The following is a 15084-nucleotide window of genomic DNA, read 5'->3' on the forward strand; positions in this document are numbered from 1 at the left end:
TCTTCAGCCAACAGACTCATCCTACATAAAGTTAATTGATCAGAAATTCGGAATTCTAGTCCGGAACCTGTTCTAGATTCGTCCGGAACCTGTTATCGCTTCGCATAAGTTATCTCAAGATAGTGATCCAAGTTTTAAACCGTCTTTTTTAATAGAATCGCACATGTTAATACAAAGTTACTTAAATGATTTAGTACTTGAATACACGATTTGCGAAATTGGATAGTTGACATGCGCAAATATTTATAAATGTCATGCGCAAAAATTTGGGAGGTAAACAAAACAATTGTGCAAGTTTAGTAGAGAAAATTAATGAAAAATGTCGACTCACTGTGCAGTAAAAGGATGTTCTAATGGTCAATATAAATTAATAAAATGGAACGAAGCTATTTGTGAAGAACATGGGGTGTGTAGGGACGATCCTAAATGTTCTTGTGAAGCGCCGTTCAGGTAAAAGTATATATATTTTTTTGTTGTTTACTCTTTAGAAAATATAATAGTGCAAAAGCTTTTAAAATGTAAGAACATTCCTTGTTAAAATATTTATATTATTACATATCAAATTCAAAATGAAACGAAATGTTAAATATATTGTTGCTAGCCAACAATATCTGTTTACAGCTGAAATAATTTTAATTTTTTTTTAGGTTGCATACCTTTCCAACAAAAAAAAAAAGACCTGGATAGAAGAAATATATGGAAACTACTCATCAATAGAGAAAATAACAAAAAGGTTTGGAGTCCTGGTGCAAAATCCAGAGTTTGTTCTCAACATTTTTTAAATAAATCAAGTATAGACTAACCAACATTGAATCTTGGATATGATGCTTCTCAAAGAATTCAAAGATTAGTGCCAAAAGATTCGCTTTTGTATAGCTGTAAAAGAAAAATGACTTTTAAATCAATAGACTTTAATCAAATTGAAAATACATATGAAGTTCCTGAGAGTGTGACTTTGTTACCGGAAAGAAATCAAAATGAGCCAGCACAAAAGAAAGTAAAATATGATTCAGAAATATTGCACAAGCTTAACATAGACAATATTACAGTAAAAAATAATGGGAATACTGATTCATTTTTGATAGAAAAAAATAAAAAACTTATCAATAAAAATAAACTGCTAAATGAGCTTAGTAACAAAAATAAACTTCTAGATGAGCTTGTAAATAAAAATAAACTGCTTCAAGAAAATAACAAAATTTTGCGTAGAAAACTAGCCAAATATGAATCCCAAGAAGTTTACCGAAAAATATTGAATACAAATGAAAATGTGTTATTTTACACCGGTATTCAAAATAAAGAAATTTTCAATGCCATACACAATATTGTGTTTCCAGTCATAAAAAGAAAATGGAATGGCTCTTATACAAAATTAATAATAAAAAGAAAATTTAAAAAGTTTCCTAATAAACTTGGAGCAAAAACAAAGTTATGCACTAAAGATGAAATGTTACTAACTTTAATGAAAATAAGATTAGCATTAACAGAAAAAGATTTATCTCATAGATTTAATATATCGGTTTCTCTAGCAAGTCGCATATTTGTAACATGGGTTAAAGGATTAGCTTCTGTTTTACACCATTTAATTTTTATTCCTGATAAAGGAGCATTAAATTTTACAAGACCAAAACGATTTGATCATATCAAAGATATACATTCAATTATTGATGCAACAGAATTATTTATTGAAACACCCAAAAATCCTGACTTGCAAAAGTTGACTTGGTCTGAATACAAACATCATAACACAATAAAAGTATTAGTCAGTATCACACCTAATTCGTTTATTAACTTTGTATCAAGCTCATACCCAGGATCAATTTCCGATAAAAAATTGACAATAGATTCCCATTTTCTTGATTTGGTTCCACAATTTTCTTATGTTATGGCTGATAAAGGTTTTAACATTCAAAATGAATGTTTGATGCGTAACATAACATTGTATGTACCGCCTGGAAAAAGAGGTTTATATCAAATGCTACCATCGGAAATAAAAAAAACTAAGAAAATAGCTAATCTTAGAATCCTCGTGGAACAAGTAATAAGACAATTAAAAACATTCAAGATTCTTGCAAATGAACTTCCAATCAAATTAATTTCTTCTATAGATGATATTGTTCTAATATGTTGCGCATTGTGCAACTTATTACCACCAATATTTGGTGATTGATAAATTTTTTGTGGTGTTTTCTACTAGGTGCATATGCGGCAAAGCCATTGTTAATTTTTTTTAGGAATATCAGATTTAAACAATATTCCCACACGAAAAAAATGATACCATCTTGAACACAACGAGCATGCAATAGAACTTCTATCAAAAGATTTAGCATCGTCTTCACAGTTTTCATGGCATACATCACACAGATATAACAATACTTTAGTTTTAGATTTTTTAACTGCTTTTTTATTGTTATTTTTTTTTATTGGAATAATTTTTAAACCAGTAATAGTGGTATTAATTGATTTTGCAGCAATGTTTTCAGCACAATCTGATTTGATGGCAGAATTCTGGTTGGTGCCTTTCAAAATTCGAATTGCCAAATGGTTTTCCCAAAAGTAAATTAAGTTCTTAATAACTTTATTCCAGTAAATGAAGTCAAAGTTAATTTTTTCTAAATAATGTCCATGGTGAGTGTAAACAAAAAACCAGCCTATTTGAACATTCTTTATTGCCATTTGGCCTTGAATTTGTGTATAATATGTGTGATATGGCTTTAAACTCACAATGCCATTTTTTTCAACTAAGTAATCAAGGTTTTCAACTGAAGGTTTTGTTTCACAAATGGAATGAGGACATTTGATTTCTATTATTCCATTTCCACAGCAATCACAAAAGGTTTCTAAATCTGGAGATACTGATATATAAGGATACTTAAGGTCAATTGTCATTCCAGGATTGACAGTTTTAAAATTTTTGTGATTTTTTTTCAAAATTTTTGTAACTTCAGTTTTTGCATGTGGCTCCATTGCAATACCATGTTTAGTAGAAATAGTCTCAAATGTCTTTTGTCCCAAAATTTCATCAAAAATATTTCTCAAGTCATATACCTCTTTTGTTTGAACTGTGTTTACTTTTGTGTAAATTTTATGAAATTTAGATGCTGTAAGTCTACCTTGGCGCTGGTCAAACCATGCAGTAGAACTTGATTGTTGTTTTGTTTGCATATATATTGAAGATATTTGATCACTAGTCAATTTTATTTTTTGTGTAAATATATCTATGTTAGATTTAACTTCTAGCTCGTTGTTCCAAATAAATTCTTTTGCAATGTTTAATATGTTAGGTGGAAGTTCTGTGAATGATTGCAAACTTGAATGTTTCTGGGTACATTCTATCAACTCGACAAAGCGACTGTTTGGCGCATGTTCTTTGATTGCACCATATAGCATTTTTTAAATTTTTTCATGATTTTTTAATTCTAAATCTTGTTCTTCATAAAATGGTAAGAAAGCATTAAATTTTTTCTTGTTTGCCATAGCATCTTCTTTATGACACCTTTTTCTGTAATGATCTTTCACAAATACCAGTTCACGTAAAGGTTTTAGTTCTAAAATTTTTTTATTTGTTTTTGGTATGTTCCATGAGCAAAGTTTATCGGTACATATTGGTTTTGTTACTCCCGTTGAAACTGCTGCTTCTACTCTAAAAAGCATAGCTACAACATGATTACAACTTCCAAGAAGGCCTGCTGTACATGAGCAATATGCACTGGCAATATAACCACCTGGGTTGTCTTTTTTTACTATTGCCCATACATTATATTGTTGATCAGAAGTTCTTTGTGAAGGAGTAACTCTAGCTTTAAGCATGCAAAATTTTGAGTTTTTGTCTATACCTGACCAAAATATTTCTTTCACAAAGTCACATTTAAAATAACGAAAACCTTTGCCTTCTTTATATTCACAGTCTAATCTGTGTAAAAGATCGCTTGAAGTGTTTATTTTTTGGAGGTAGTTTGAAATATCGTTGTAATAAACAGGAGGCCATTTTAACATACCGTTTTGAGATTCGCTTATCCATTCTTTTTTTTTTTAATGATAAAGGGCTGGCATGACGTGCCCATCAACAATAAGTTTTTTCTTGTATTCATTTTATGACATTCTATAATGCTCTTCTGCTTCAATGTTTACAGGAACCTTTTCTTCCCACGATGCCATAGCTCTAAAAAATGTATAAGCTAATTTTACAGATCATATTATCAATATTTATTGATTATATAATAAACAATTTCTTTAAAATATATTTCATAACATAACATATATTTTTTATATTAACATATTTTCAATTATAATTATTGAAAATATGTTAACATATGATGAGAATATGAAAATATGTTAATCATACATATATGATAATCAATTTATCATTTATTTGAATACCAATTGTATAGATGAAAAAATAATTACCTATATACTAAAGTTTCGTGATCACCTTCAGACGATTTTTTTCTTAACGACAGAAATACTTGAAGTGCTTCAATAGACATAATTTTAAAGTCTTCCAATGTCATTTTGATTAAAGGCGTAGCTTCCTCAGGATCGTTTAATACTGTTTCCGACATTCTTAAATATCCTTTTCCACGAATAAACAACAAAAATTGGAAAAAGGTGTTATCAGTAGTCAATACTTTGTTAATTAATACAAAAAATTAGAAGAACATTATTGTTTGTTTACTTCGCTAAAATGTTTGTTTACCTCCCAAAACCTAGCGCATGTCAACTATCCAATCTCGCAAATCGTGTATTGAATCAGTCTAAAAAACAACTAGAAATTTTACTGTTTTGTTTGCGAATGGGACAGTAGAGACAGAAAAAGTCACTATCTATAAAAGAAAGTGTGCCACTAGCGTGAATCAATTACACCAGACCATAAAAATGTTAAAATAGGTCCTTTAATGAACCTCGATGACATACTTTTACCACCTATATATGTAAAGCTCAATCTAATGAAAAACTTTGTAAAAACAATGCCTAAAGATGGCAGCGGATTTTTTATATCTGAAAGAGAAATTTCTCAAACTCAAAGAGACAAAATTTGAAGAGGGTAAATTTGAAGGTCCACAAATACATGAGCTGATAAACGATTTAAGCTTTGAAGAAGAGCTGAATGATCAGGAAAAACTTATCTGGAAATCTTTCGTGAATGTTGTCCAAAATTTTCTAAGAAAAATTAACTTAAAATGTCATTCAAAGGATAGAGGTGTAGTATGTCCTTAAAATAGATATGCTGGTCTCACATTTAAATTTTTTTCCGGGAAACTCAAGCGCTCTGAGTGACGAAGAAGTTTCATCAAAGTTTTTTTTTAATGAAGAAGCGTTAGTAGATTTTTGTTGGAGATTTAGAAGTAACCTACCAAAAGCCTAATATTCACAAAGCTCATTTATTGTAAGTATTTATTGTACATCAAGCAATAATTTCTCTAAGTGTAGCTGTTTTTTGTACTTATGTTTTTATGTGACAAGCAAACCTGATGCGTTAATTTTCTTTCATTGATATGCATTTAGTTAATTGAATCCAACAAATAACAAAAAATAAGGACTTTGAAAAGTCTTATTTTAATATTACAGTTATTTTTTCTTACTATAAAAACACTAACTTATAAATTATGTTATACAATTTTTGAAATTTGAGCCATTAGAAACGAAAGTAACAAACAAGGGAAACAAGATTTAAAAAAAAAAATTAATTTCGAACAAAAATTATAAAAAAATTATAAAATAATTCTTCATAAAAATAAAACTTATCAAAGTTTTTTGTAATTTTTTTTTATATCATTAAAAAAAAAAAAGCCTAATTTTCATACTATCTGATCACAGCGATCAGTTAAACTTTCGGGCTTCAACAAAACCACAAGATTTCCTATGCGCGACCACAATGCTGCATTTTTATTTTCATCTTCACCCCAAAGATTAGAAACAAAATGTTTGCGTACTTTTATCTCATCAGCTTTTCTATCATAAGGATCGTCTGAAGAAAATGGCATCTCAGCTGTCATAATTATGACAGATAGAGGAAAACTTACTGCAGAATTATCCATGTGTTCATCAGCATATGCCATAAACAAACTGGCTGCATCATACGACATCTTATGAATATCTCTCACCACAACATACTTCTGAAGCTTACTTAAACTTTGGTTTATCTTTTCATCAAGACTTTCTTTACTAATTCCTTCAGAATACAAAGTTTCATACGATTTATTTGTAAATGAGTGTCCTAATTCTTTTAAGAAGCAATTCATGGTTGAATTTGTACCATTATAACCAGCTATAAATATCGTAGATGGAACTACTGTTTTTCTACTTTGATTAAATGCACGCTTTAAATGTATAAAACCACGTGTTCTAATCTGTCGCCAAAACATTATATCTTGATTTTTAAACTTTTGATTCATTTTGGCTATTTTTAAATCAAACTCTTCAGGTTTTATAAAACTATGATCTTGTGAAATGTCAGGAATAACGCTTAGATAAAGAAATGTACACGCAAAAGTAGCGATAATGGGGATGACAATAATGGAGAAAATTAAAAAATTCCTTTTCCATGCTATTTCTGTGTTTGTCTGCTTCTCCTGTGCTTTCTGTGGTTCTTTAGAACTGTTAGGTTTCTAAAGAATACAAAAAATATCAGTTACTAAATGAAAAAACCTAATAAACCAAAAAAATGAAGAGCAAAAATAAAATTCTTTTCGAAGCAAAGCTGCGCTAACATTTATTTCTATTGTTACAAAGGTTTTGATAAACTCTGATTAAAAAAAAGATTTTTAATGATTTTTTATATCAAGTTTTTCTAAAACTTTCTCAGAATTAATTAAACAGCTGATATTTTCACCATTAAAAACATCCATTCAAAAAGTAATCGCCGAAAAATCAGAGATAAAACTCCCTATGTTTTTCAAACTACAACTGGTACAAAAGGTAAAATTTCAAACCAGAAAGTTTGCATTCTTTGTGCATCTTTTGATTTTTTATTGTTGTAAGGTTTCATTTTCGATTAAGTTTTGTGAATTATATGAAGCATGAAGTAAGTTAAAAATATATTCCTTTTTTTTTTTAATTACCACGGCAAAAAAAGTTAACTTTTTCAAATTATGATTAGAACACTGAAGAAGATTTTTTTAAAAATATATATATTAATTTTTTTTTAAACATATTTTTGAATGTATTTACAAATTTTGATTTTTGGCTTCCCCTTCATATAGTTGAGTGCATAAAAGAACAATTTTTCATTGTGTTTTCAAAAGTTACTTGAAAAATCCTATCATAAAAATTCTTTCAGTTTTAAATCCTCACCATTTTCTCACATGAAACTTTTTACCTATTAACATGTGACATTTAAAAAACAGCCACTCGATTTTTCATTGGTTGCATTGGATTCTAACTATGATTCAAACAATGCCATTAAAGAAGTCTGATACCAATATTTAAGATGATGTTTTTTACAAACTTTCAGTATTTTAATACCAACGCTTTTTGGATTTTAAACATAAACTTTTGTATTAGGATTATTTATTTAGGTATCAAATCATTATGTAAAAGAGTATCCAATTCTGTAATTATGAATTGCATGACTGAGTATGTTGAAGTGGAATTGCACTGTATATTTAAGATAGGTTTCATACGCAATATTTCTGTTTCTTTGCATCGTAATGTTATCTCAAAAATAACCGATGGTTTTATAGTGTTTTAAAATACCATCTCCCATAGCTTTGCTCTTTATAATAGCAAAAAAATCAGCTACAGTTGTATAACTAGCTTTAGCATAGAAATTTTATCAAGTTGTGACAGCAAAAAGATTGGTGAATTATTAACAGTGTTGTTTTTCCCTAGATCGCTAAAAGAATATCTCATTGAAGCATGTTGATGAATAATGTTCTTTTCTTGCTTCAATAAACCGGTTTTCTTGCTTCAATAAACCGGTTTTCTTGCTTCAATAAACCGGTTTTTTAATCATGAAACGAACTTTTTTAAAAAATTATTTAAACAGCATCACATTTTCTTAATGTTTTTGGAATCAACTTTCATTTTATTTGATAAGCAAAATATTTGTCTAACTTTTCTAATAAAACAGAACTTCTTGATAAAATCAAGTTGAACAAGTTGACATTTACAAAATGAAATTGAAAGAATAATCTTAACAAACTAATAATACATAGAAAAAAACATCAAAGTTTAGTTTAAATTACTATACTTAAAATTTTGTTACAGATGACTTTAACAATTTGTTACATGTAGAAATTGCCAGGCTTTCTTTATGAACTTCCCGAGACGTTTTTTAAACATAGCACATCCCAAAGTTTTATATTTAAAAATTTACTTATTAGGATTTCTTAAAACGGTTTGTCCTGAGTTAACACCAGGTTGTTTTTAAGGTGAACTGAATTTCCTTTATTATTTCAAACTATTTTTTAATAACCCCAAGATAATATCAGAGTTTCAACTAAAACAATTCAAACCATAAATCTGACCAAAATTAACAAAATAAAAAGTAATAATCACTTTGTAATCATCCGCTTTGTTTTCACTGGACTCTAAAACAAAAATAGTAAAAAGTTTTATTAAAGACAACAGCAACAAAATTATTAACTCTAAATATTAGGGAGAGTGGGGGTGTTTGAACAGCTATAAGTAAAAAAAATATATTAGCTTGCTGAAATTCTTTTCACAAGTATGTTTTGTGAAGAATAACCTTACAAAAAGTTGCATTATTGAAGCAGGTATTGGAGTGTGCCATTTTGTGATAAAACTGCTTTTTGAAAATAATTCTATCCACTCCTAATTTCATTACTGTGTTATTTTAACTAACAAGCTATTGTACTTATAAGCAATTTTGATTGCATGAGTAAATGAATGCTATTCACTTGTTTCGTCAAGACATTTCATTATGAAGTAATAAATCACCATAATCTAGCTTCTGGAAATATGGTAAAGAGTAAAAAAACACTAATAAACCAAATCATCTGTGGTTACTGATCAACTATTTATGGTATTTTTTTGGGGAATGGAATGTTTTTTTTAAGATGAGATATTTAAAAAATGGAACTGGGTTATGCAGGAAACTTTCATCCTAAAGATGAACAACCACAGTAAGATAATATAGAACTGTATGCATTAGTTGGACAAATCCCAGAAAAAAAAGTTCTATTTTCCGATTGAAACTTTGATCAAAGTATAAAAATTTTAAAAAGTGTTAAAATCTTTCTTAATTCTTCTGTCACGTGTCTGATAAACTTAAGGATACAAGCAAATGAATACATGGCACAACCAGCTTTTTGTTTTTTTTTTAGTTATTTAAAAAAATCTATGTTAATGGAAGTGCTGTTTCAATCAGAAAAAAAATTGTAACGATTGCACTATTTAATGTTAATCAGAGATTTTAGATATGACATATTTTAGTTTTTCTTTTTAATTACCTTTTGTAAAAGTCAATACATCATCTACATCTTGTTTTTCTAAAGCTGAAACCGTATCTTCAGAACCATCAGCGTTTCTGCTTTTCAATTTTTTAATGGCATATTTCTTTGCTCTTGAGTCTGAGAGGGAGTCAATTTTATCATTTTCTTCATCTTCAATGTCAGATTGATTTGCTTCACAGCTTTCACTTTCGAGCTTATCAGGTAACAAACCATTATTGTTCTTTGTCATTTTATCCTGAAAAAGAAACTAAAAAAATGCCAAAAAGAATTATGAATTTAATTTAATATAAAAGAATTATAAACTTAAATTCTAATAAAAACTGACTGGTTGCAGCCCTACTTGGCCAAGTTTTCTTTAGGAAAGTCCCGAGAAATCTGTTTATTTCTACAACGTGACATTCGAGTTCCTAGAAAGAAAGATGATCTTGAACAGCGTCAATGTTTTTGTTTTCGATTTGTTTGTTTGTTTAGCTACGTTTTTTATGTTTTTCAAAAGCGAAAGGTACGTCTTTGTTCTGAACTTAATGCAATCTTTTATGTTTTTTTTGAGAAAGTTTTTCAATCGTTGCTGTTTAAAATTTGTAATGATTAACTAATTGTTAAAAAATTATTTAATTCAGTTGGTTTTAGCTGAAAAGTCTTTGTTTAACTTATCAAGTCTTAAGCATAACTTGATAAATTAAACAAAGTTAAATTTACCAAGTTATTTTAGACTTGTTTACATTAAATAAAAGAATATTTTTTATTGAAGTGTGACCATCAGCTATGACTAATCTATTTACGCATGTCTACAATAGAAGCTCTTTTTGTGTTAGTATTTATTTATGGCTGTGCTTCTTTTAGTTTATCTTTCGTCTAATAATAAGAAGTTCTACTTTTTAACAGGGTGTATTTTTTTGATCCCTTTGGTTACTATCTTTAATTTAATTGTATTCTATTTAATGGTATGCTTTTATTTAAAAGTTCTTCGTGAATTTACATAGTGTCCTCTACATTTTCTTAGGTGAAAATGGAAAGGACACTATGCAAATTCACTAAGCTATTATGGGAAAGAGAACTTCCCTTTATAGTCTACACGGTTAGTAAAATATTTATAAGAGAGCCGAGGAAGGTTATAAATATGTGTGTATATATATACACCCATATACAGATATATACACTTACACACAAAATGTTTCTAATAATGCTTCTAATAAATATATATTGATTAATAAGCTTTAATTTGCCGCGCTATAAACAACCAGTAACATAAAGTATGTTACCGAATTTACGGTTGAACCGTTCGCTCCAACATTTTATTGGTCTATTATATATTTAAAATTGTATCGGGCGAAATCTTTTCACTAACTCAACTTGTGGTAATGTCCACGAATTGAAGAATTAAAAAATTAATAAAAAGTTTGTTTATTAACGATATCTACTCCATTAAGAAATTTGTATATTTGGATGAGGTCACCCCTAAGTCTCCTAAATTGAAAACAAACGTGATTTAGTTTATTCAAGTCGCTCTGAACAACTTAGTCTTCTGAGAGCTTGAGCCCATTTGGTTTTTTTTCTCAGTAATGACTCGAGCTTGATTTCTCCTCTAAGCTAGGACGAGTAAGTTGATACGGCAAACTCAAAACGTGCTATTTTTAGACAGATTAAAATCACGTACTAAATCATTAAAAATATATTGTGTCTATAAGTGCAGTTCTTTGGTCACTATCTTGAGATTTTTATGCGAAGTTAGATTAATTTCCAGACTAGAATCCCAAATTTCTAATCAACTTGGAGGCTTTTGCATACGCAGTGTTGCGCTAATCAAATCATGTTACACGTTTTGATTGGTTAGTATTGTATAAACAATAAATGTTCCCCTTGGGAATATGTTTAAATATCTTTGTTATCAAAGCATCTCTCTATTGCAGTCAACTATTTAACAACAACAGAGTCGACCCAGTAAACATCGAACAGTTGGTAAGTAGTTGGCCCGATCCTGATAACCAACTATTAGCTACAGTTGGGCCAACAGTCGGCTATTTAGTTGGTACCGTGAAAAAAACGTAACGCTTTTACCAATACTTAGCCAACTGTTTTTAAACAATTGGTTGCCATTAACGGCCCAACAATAATAAAACAGTTGGCTAACAGTTGGTACCATTACCGGCCCAACTATATGATTTTTTTTCGCGATTTTTTAAATTCGCTTTTGCGCTTAAATTGAAAGTGCAAAAGTTATAAATCATGTTTTGAATATTGCTTAATAACAAAGTATAACTTTGCTTTTTAATATTTAGTTTTCTATTTAATAGTGTCCACACAAAATATTGTATTATAGCGCGGTCGGTTGATGTTTTTTGACGTAACAATATTTCACTGCCGGACACCAACAAATCCTTTTGCACAACTAAAGTTTATATATTCCTGTATGTAAAACAATCGAGACACAAACCGTTAAGCTAATAAAATTTGTTTAATTGATCTTTAAAGATAAGAAAAATTTGTGTCTTGTTGACGCCACTATATAATATATACGCCATAATAACCAAATTCGGACGAATAAATACAAACATGACAGGTTGTTAACGATTGAACTTTGCAATGACATCGCAATTTATTACGCTTTTTATTAACGACTATAATTAATTTTTTAAAGAGTGAAAAAAGAAAAATCAATAAATCAGGAGAAGTTTTCCTTTAGTTTTTGAAAAATAAAATCAATTATAAAGAAAAAACGAAATATCTAAAAAGAAGAAAAAAGAACGAAATATTTGAAGGAATGTTTAAAATAAACTACAAAAGTAACGAAAATAAAAGTAAACAAAACAAAGTTTAAAAATGAATGAAAAAGGAAAGAAAACATTCGAAAATTTGGGAAAACTCGGCATAACAAGATTTTATGTTGTTTTTACTTTTTCATATTTTGTAATTACTCTCGCTGGTTGCCGGTTTTCATCAAGACCTTGGAAGAGCTACCTGTCCGACACCCTTATGTGTTTGGGCCACTTCACAAGTAGGAAAACTAACGCGGACTTTTCCGCCATGTCTGATGACCAGCTTCACGAACAGAACAACAAATTGATCAAAAGTGACGGAGGAGCAATCAATGTACTTCATAACGAAGATGCTCTTCTTAAGTGGATGGTGGCTGGTCCAGAAATTTCTCGAATGATCAATGAGTTTGAGAATGAAGTTCGCAGTTCTGTTTCTTTAGGTAATCAACACCGTCGCCATCATGAAGACAAAAATAGTTTTCAGACTCGTTATCTTCATCACGTGTCTGAAGTGGTGAAATCTATGCGCGATGATGGGAATCCTTTTGCGGAGCAGTTACTGCAGACAGCAGACAACCATAAGAATATAATGTCCAATTCAGCCAAAAAAAATGTTAAAGAAGCCAAGATCACAGGGCAACAGCATTACAACAAGTACTTAGCTGACCGTCTTGTGTCCAGGCAAAAGTCAATCCATAAGCCTTTGAAAAGAAACAAGTTTGAATTGTTCCACAGTTTGAAAATTCCAGGTTCCAAACATAAAACTAAAATCACTGATCTTAAACATGACTCCTTCGTACTTTTGTAAAATGTATGTAGCAAGTCAAAATCGAGGATGTCGATTTGATGTCAAGGATTTCTTTTCACACGAAAACAACCGTTATCCGCCGTCAATTTCTGAATTCGGAAGGAAGCGTAAGGCCAACAGCAAATCAGATGTCCTCATTTGTTTGGAACTGTATGGTAGTAAGAAACAATAAGACATCAGACCTGACTATAAGGTCTCTGCTCTGATTGTTGATGGTGCAGCACTCGTACACATGCTTCACCTGAGATCGTCAAAGACATTTTCTGAAGATTTAGATGTATCGTCCATATCGCCATGTAGTGCTGAAGAGGCAGATGGCCGTCTTTTGCTCCATGCTAATCATGGACTGAAAAATGACAACTTAATTATAACTATACGCACTGTGGACTCCGATATGATCATTATAGCTCTCTCTGTGTTTAGCCAGATGATTGGAGTGATAGAGCTGAGGATTGATTTTGGAGTTGAAAAAGGAAGACGAATGATAGGAGTTCACCATCTCCATCAACACATTCCAGATGGTGTATCATCAAATTTACCATTTCTCCATGCCTTCACCGGATGTGACACAGTATCAACATTCTGTGGGATTGGAAAACGAACGGCATGAAAAGCGTGGATGAACTACCAAGTAGTTGATGCTGCATTTCATAATCTTTCATTTTCAGACTTAAAAAATGATGTCTTAACTGATACGGCAATGAAGGCCATTGAGCGATTTTTAGTATTGATGTATGTTCGATCATCAACTGCTGCTGGCGTTAACGAATGCCGCCGTATCCTCTACACCATAAAGAATAGAGCAATTGAAAACATTCCGCCGACTGCAGACGCTCTTCTGCAGCACACAAAGAGACCAACACTGCAGGCACACTTATGGAAACAATGCTTGTCTGCTGTTACTCCAGGATATGTAAACACTGAATGGAGTTGGAAAGATACTACTGATGACTGCTATACACCACTTTTGGTGTAAAATATGTTCATGTAAATGACACGGTTTACCATACACTAAGCTGCGTGCATGTAACAGCTATTGTTACAAAGAAACAAATGGTGATTCTTATGAATAGCAAGAAGTTGAAGAAGACCCGGAATTCAACCATGTTCTCCAGGTCTCCTTCCATGACAAATAGTAATCCAAAAGTGTATTGTAAATATGTAAATACTTGAAAACGTTATTCTGTTTACAATACTGCTATTATACTTTACCAATTCCCTCTACCATTACACTAAAGAAGTTCGTTTATGTCTTATTGGCGACCAATCTTGCTCACTTTTTAATTCTTAATTTTAACACATCTAACAAGATTTGAGATTTTCTATAAAAAATGATGAGTTATGTAATTGTTTGATCAGCATTCCAGTGTGTTGTTTTTCCATAATTGTTAACGATACCAAGACCTGATTATCTTAAGATGCCTCCTCTGCATATTGTCAACTCCTTCCTTACCCACTGACATTGTCATAGTAATTTATCGCTGTTATCTTTTAATTGATTTCATTAAGTATTTACTGCAATTTACTTGAAGTGCATTGCTTGAATACTGTGAGTATGTAGGTAATAAATGTGACACTATTATAATGTGATGATAAACAAAGCCATAGAAAAACCGTTATTTGATGACTTATGTTTCAACAGATGTCTGTCATTAACTGGGGAATTACAAGAACCTTGGAATCCTGATGCTATATTTCTTATCGATTATACTTATTCGTTGCTGTTGACAAGTGAACGATTTCATTGTCAGTAGACTTTTTATCGGCAAGAACCAAGAACATTTAACAATTTCATTTACGAAGTACGTATGTATCATGAATTTTAATGTATTATTACTTATTCATTTCCATATAAATATGAGCTTCTTGTTATATCATCGAACAAGACGGCTTTTATTTTAAGTGGATGTCACTACTAGTTCTAAAGTTATGACCATTTAATAACTTTCTAGATGGCCGATGGCAGCCATCTTGAAATTTCAAAACATTAATTTCAGTCAGTTTTATGTAACTTTTATCTTAGAACAAATCGACGTTTATTTGGAGTGGATATCACTACTGGTTCTACAGTTATGACCATTTAGATACATTCAAAATGGCCAAT

At 30.4% G+C, this 15084-nt stretch overlaps 1 protein-coding gene and 2 pseudogenes across 5 annotated transcripts; 1 reads left to right on the forward strand and 2 right to left on the reverse strand.

Annotated features, from left to right (window-relative positions):
• The first annotated feature begins 225 nt into the window (after window positions 1-225).
• On the forward strand, window positions 226-2447 carry LOC149888691 (uncharacterized; annotated as a pseudogene). The gene is made up of 2 exons (XR_016452973.1): window positions 226-450; window positions 648-2447. The product of XR_016452973.1 is annotated as an uncharacterized LOC149888691 (transcript).
• LOC149888692 (uncharacterized) lies at window positions 2221-4705 on the reverse strand (annotated as a pseudogene). The gene is made up of 3 exons (XR_016452974.1): window positions 4416-4705; window positions 4138-4162; window positions 2221-4022 (listed from the first exon to the last, which is right to left on the reverse strand). The product of XR_016452974.1 is annotated as an uncharacterized LOC149888692 (transcript).
• An 830-nt stretch (window positions 4706-5535) lies between these two features.
• Window positions 5536-9881, reverse strand: LOC149888693 (uncharacterized). 3 transcript variants are annotated; one of them, XM_090088754.1, is made up of 4 exons: window positions 9757-9881; window positions 9414-9651; window positions 8500-8531; window positions 5536-6608 (listed from the first exon to the last, which is right to left on the reverse strand). In XM_090088754.1, exons 2-4 carry the CDS (start codon window positions 9643-9645, stop codon window positions 5799-5801), a joined length of 1074 nt encoding a protein of 357 aa, XP_089944880.1. In that variant the 5' UTR covers window positions 9646-9651; window positions 9757-9881; the 3' UTR covers window positions 5536-5798. The 3 variants fall into 3 exon arrangements, with proteins under 3 accessions (XP_089944880.1, XP_089944878.1, XP_089944879.1); XM_090088752.1 differs by having other exon boundaries at window positions 9414-9663; window positions 9742-9855; XM_090088753.1 differs by having other exon boundaries at window positions 9742-9854.
• Between the last annotated feature and the right edge of the window lie 5203 nt (window positions 9882-15084).

Source organism: Hydra viridissima, unplaced genomic scaffold (genome assembly GCF_058129835.1).
Source record: "Hydra viridissima isolate aposymbiotic clone 2 unplaced genomic scaffold, HvirCarnegie_v1 scaffold_5, whole genome shotgun sequence".
In the NCBI taxonomy this organism is placed as follows: domain Eukaryota; kingdom Metazoa; phylum Cnidaria; class Hydrozoa; order Anthoathecata; family Hydridae; genus Hydra; species Hydra viridissima.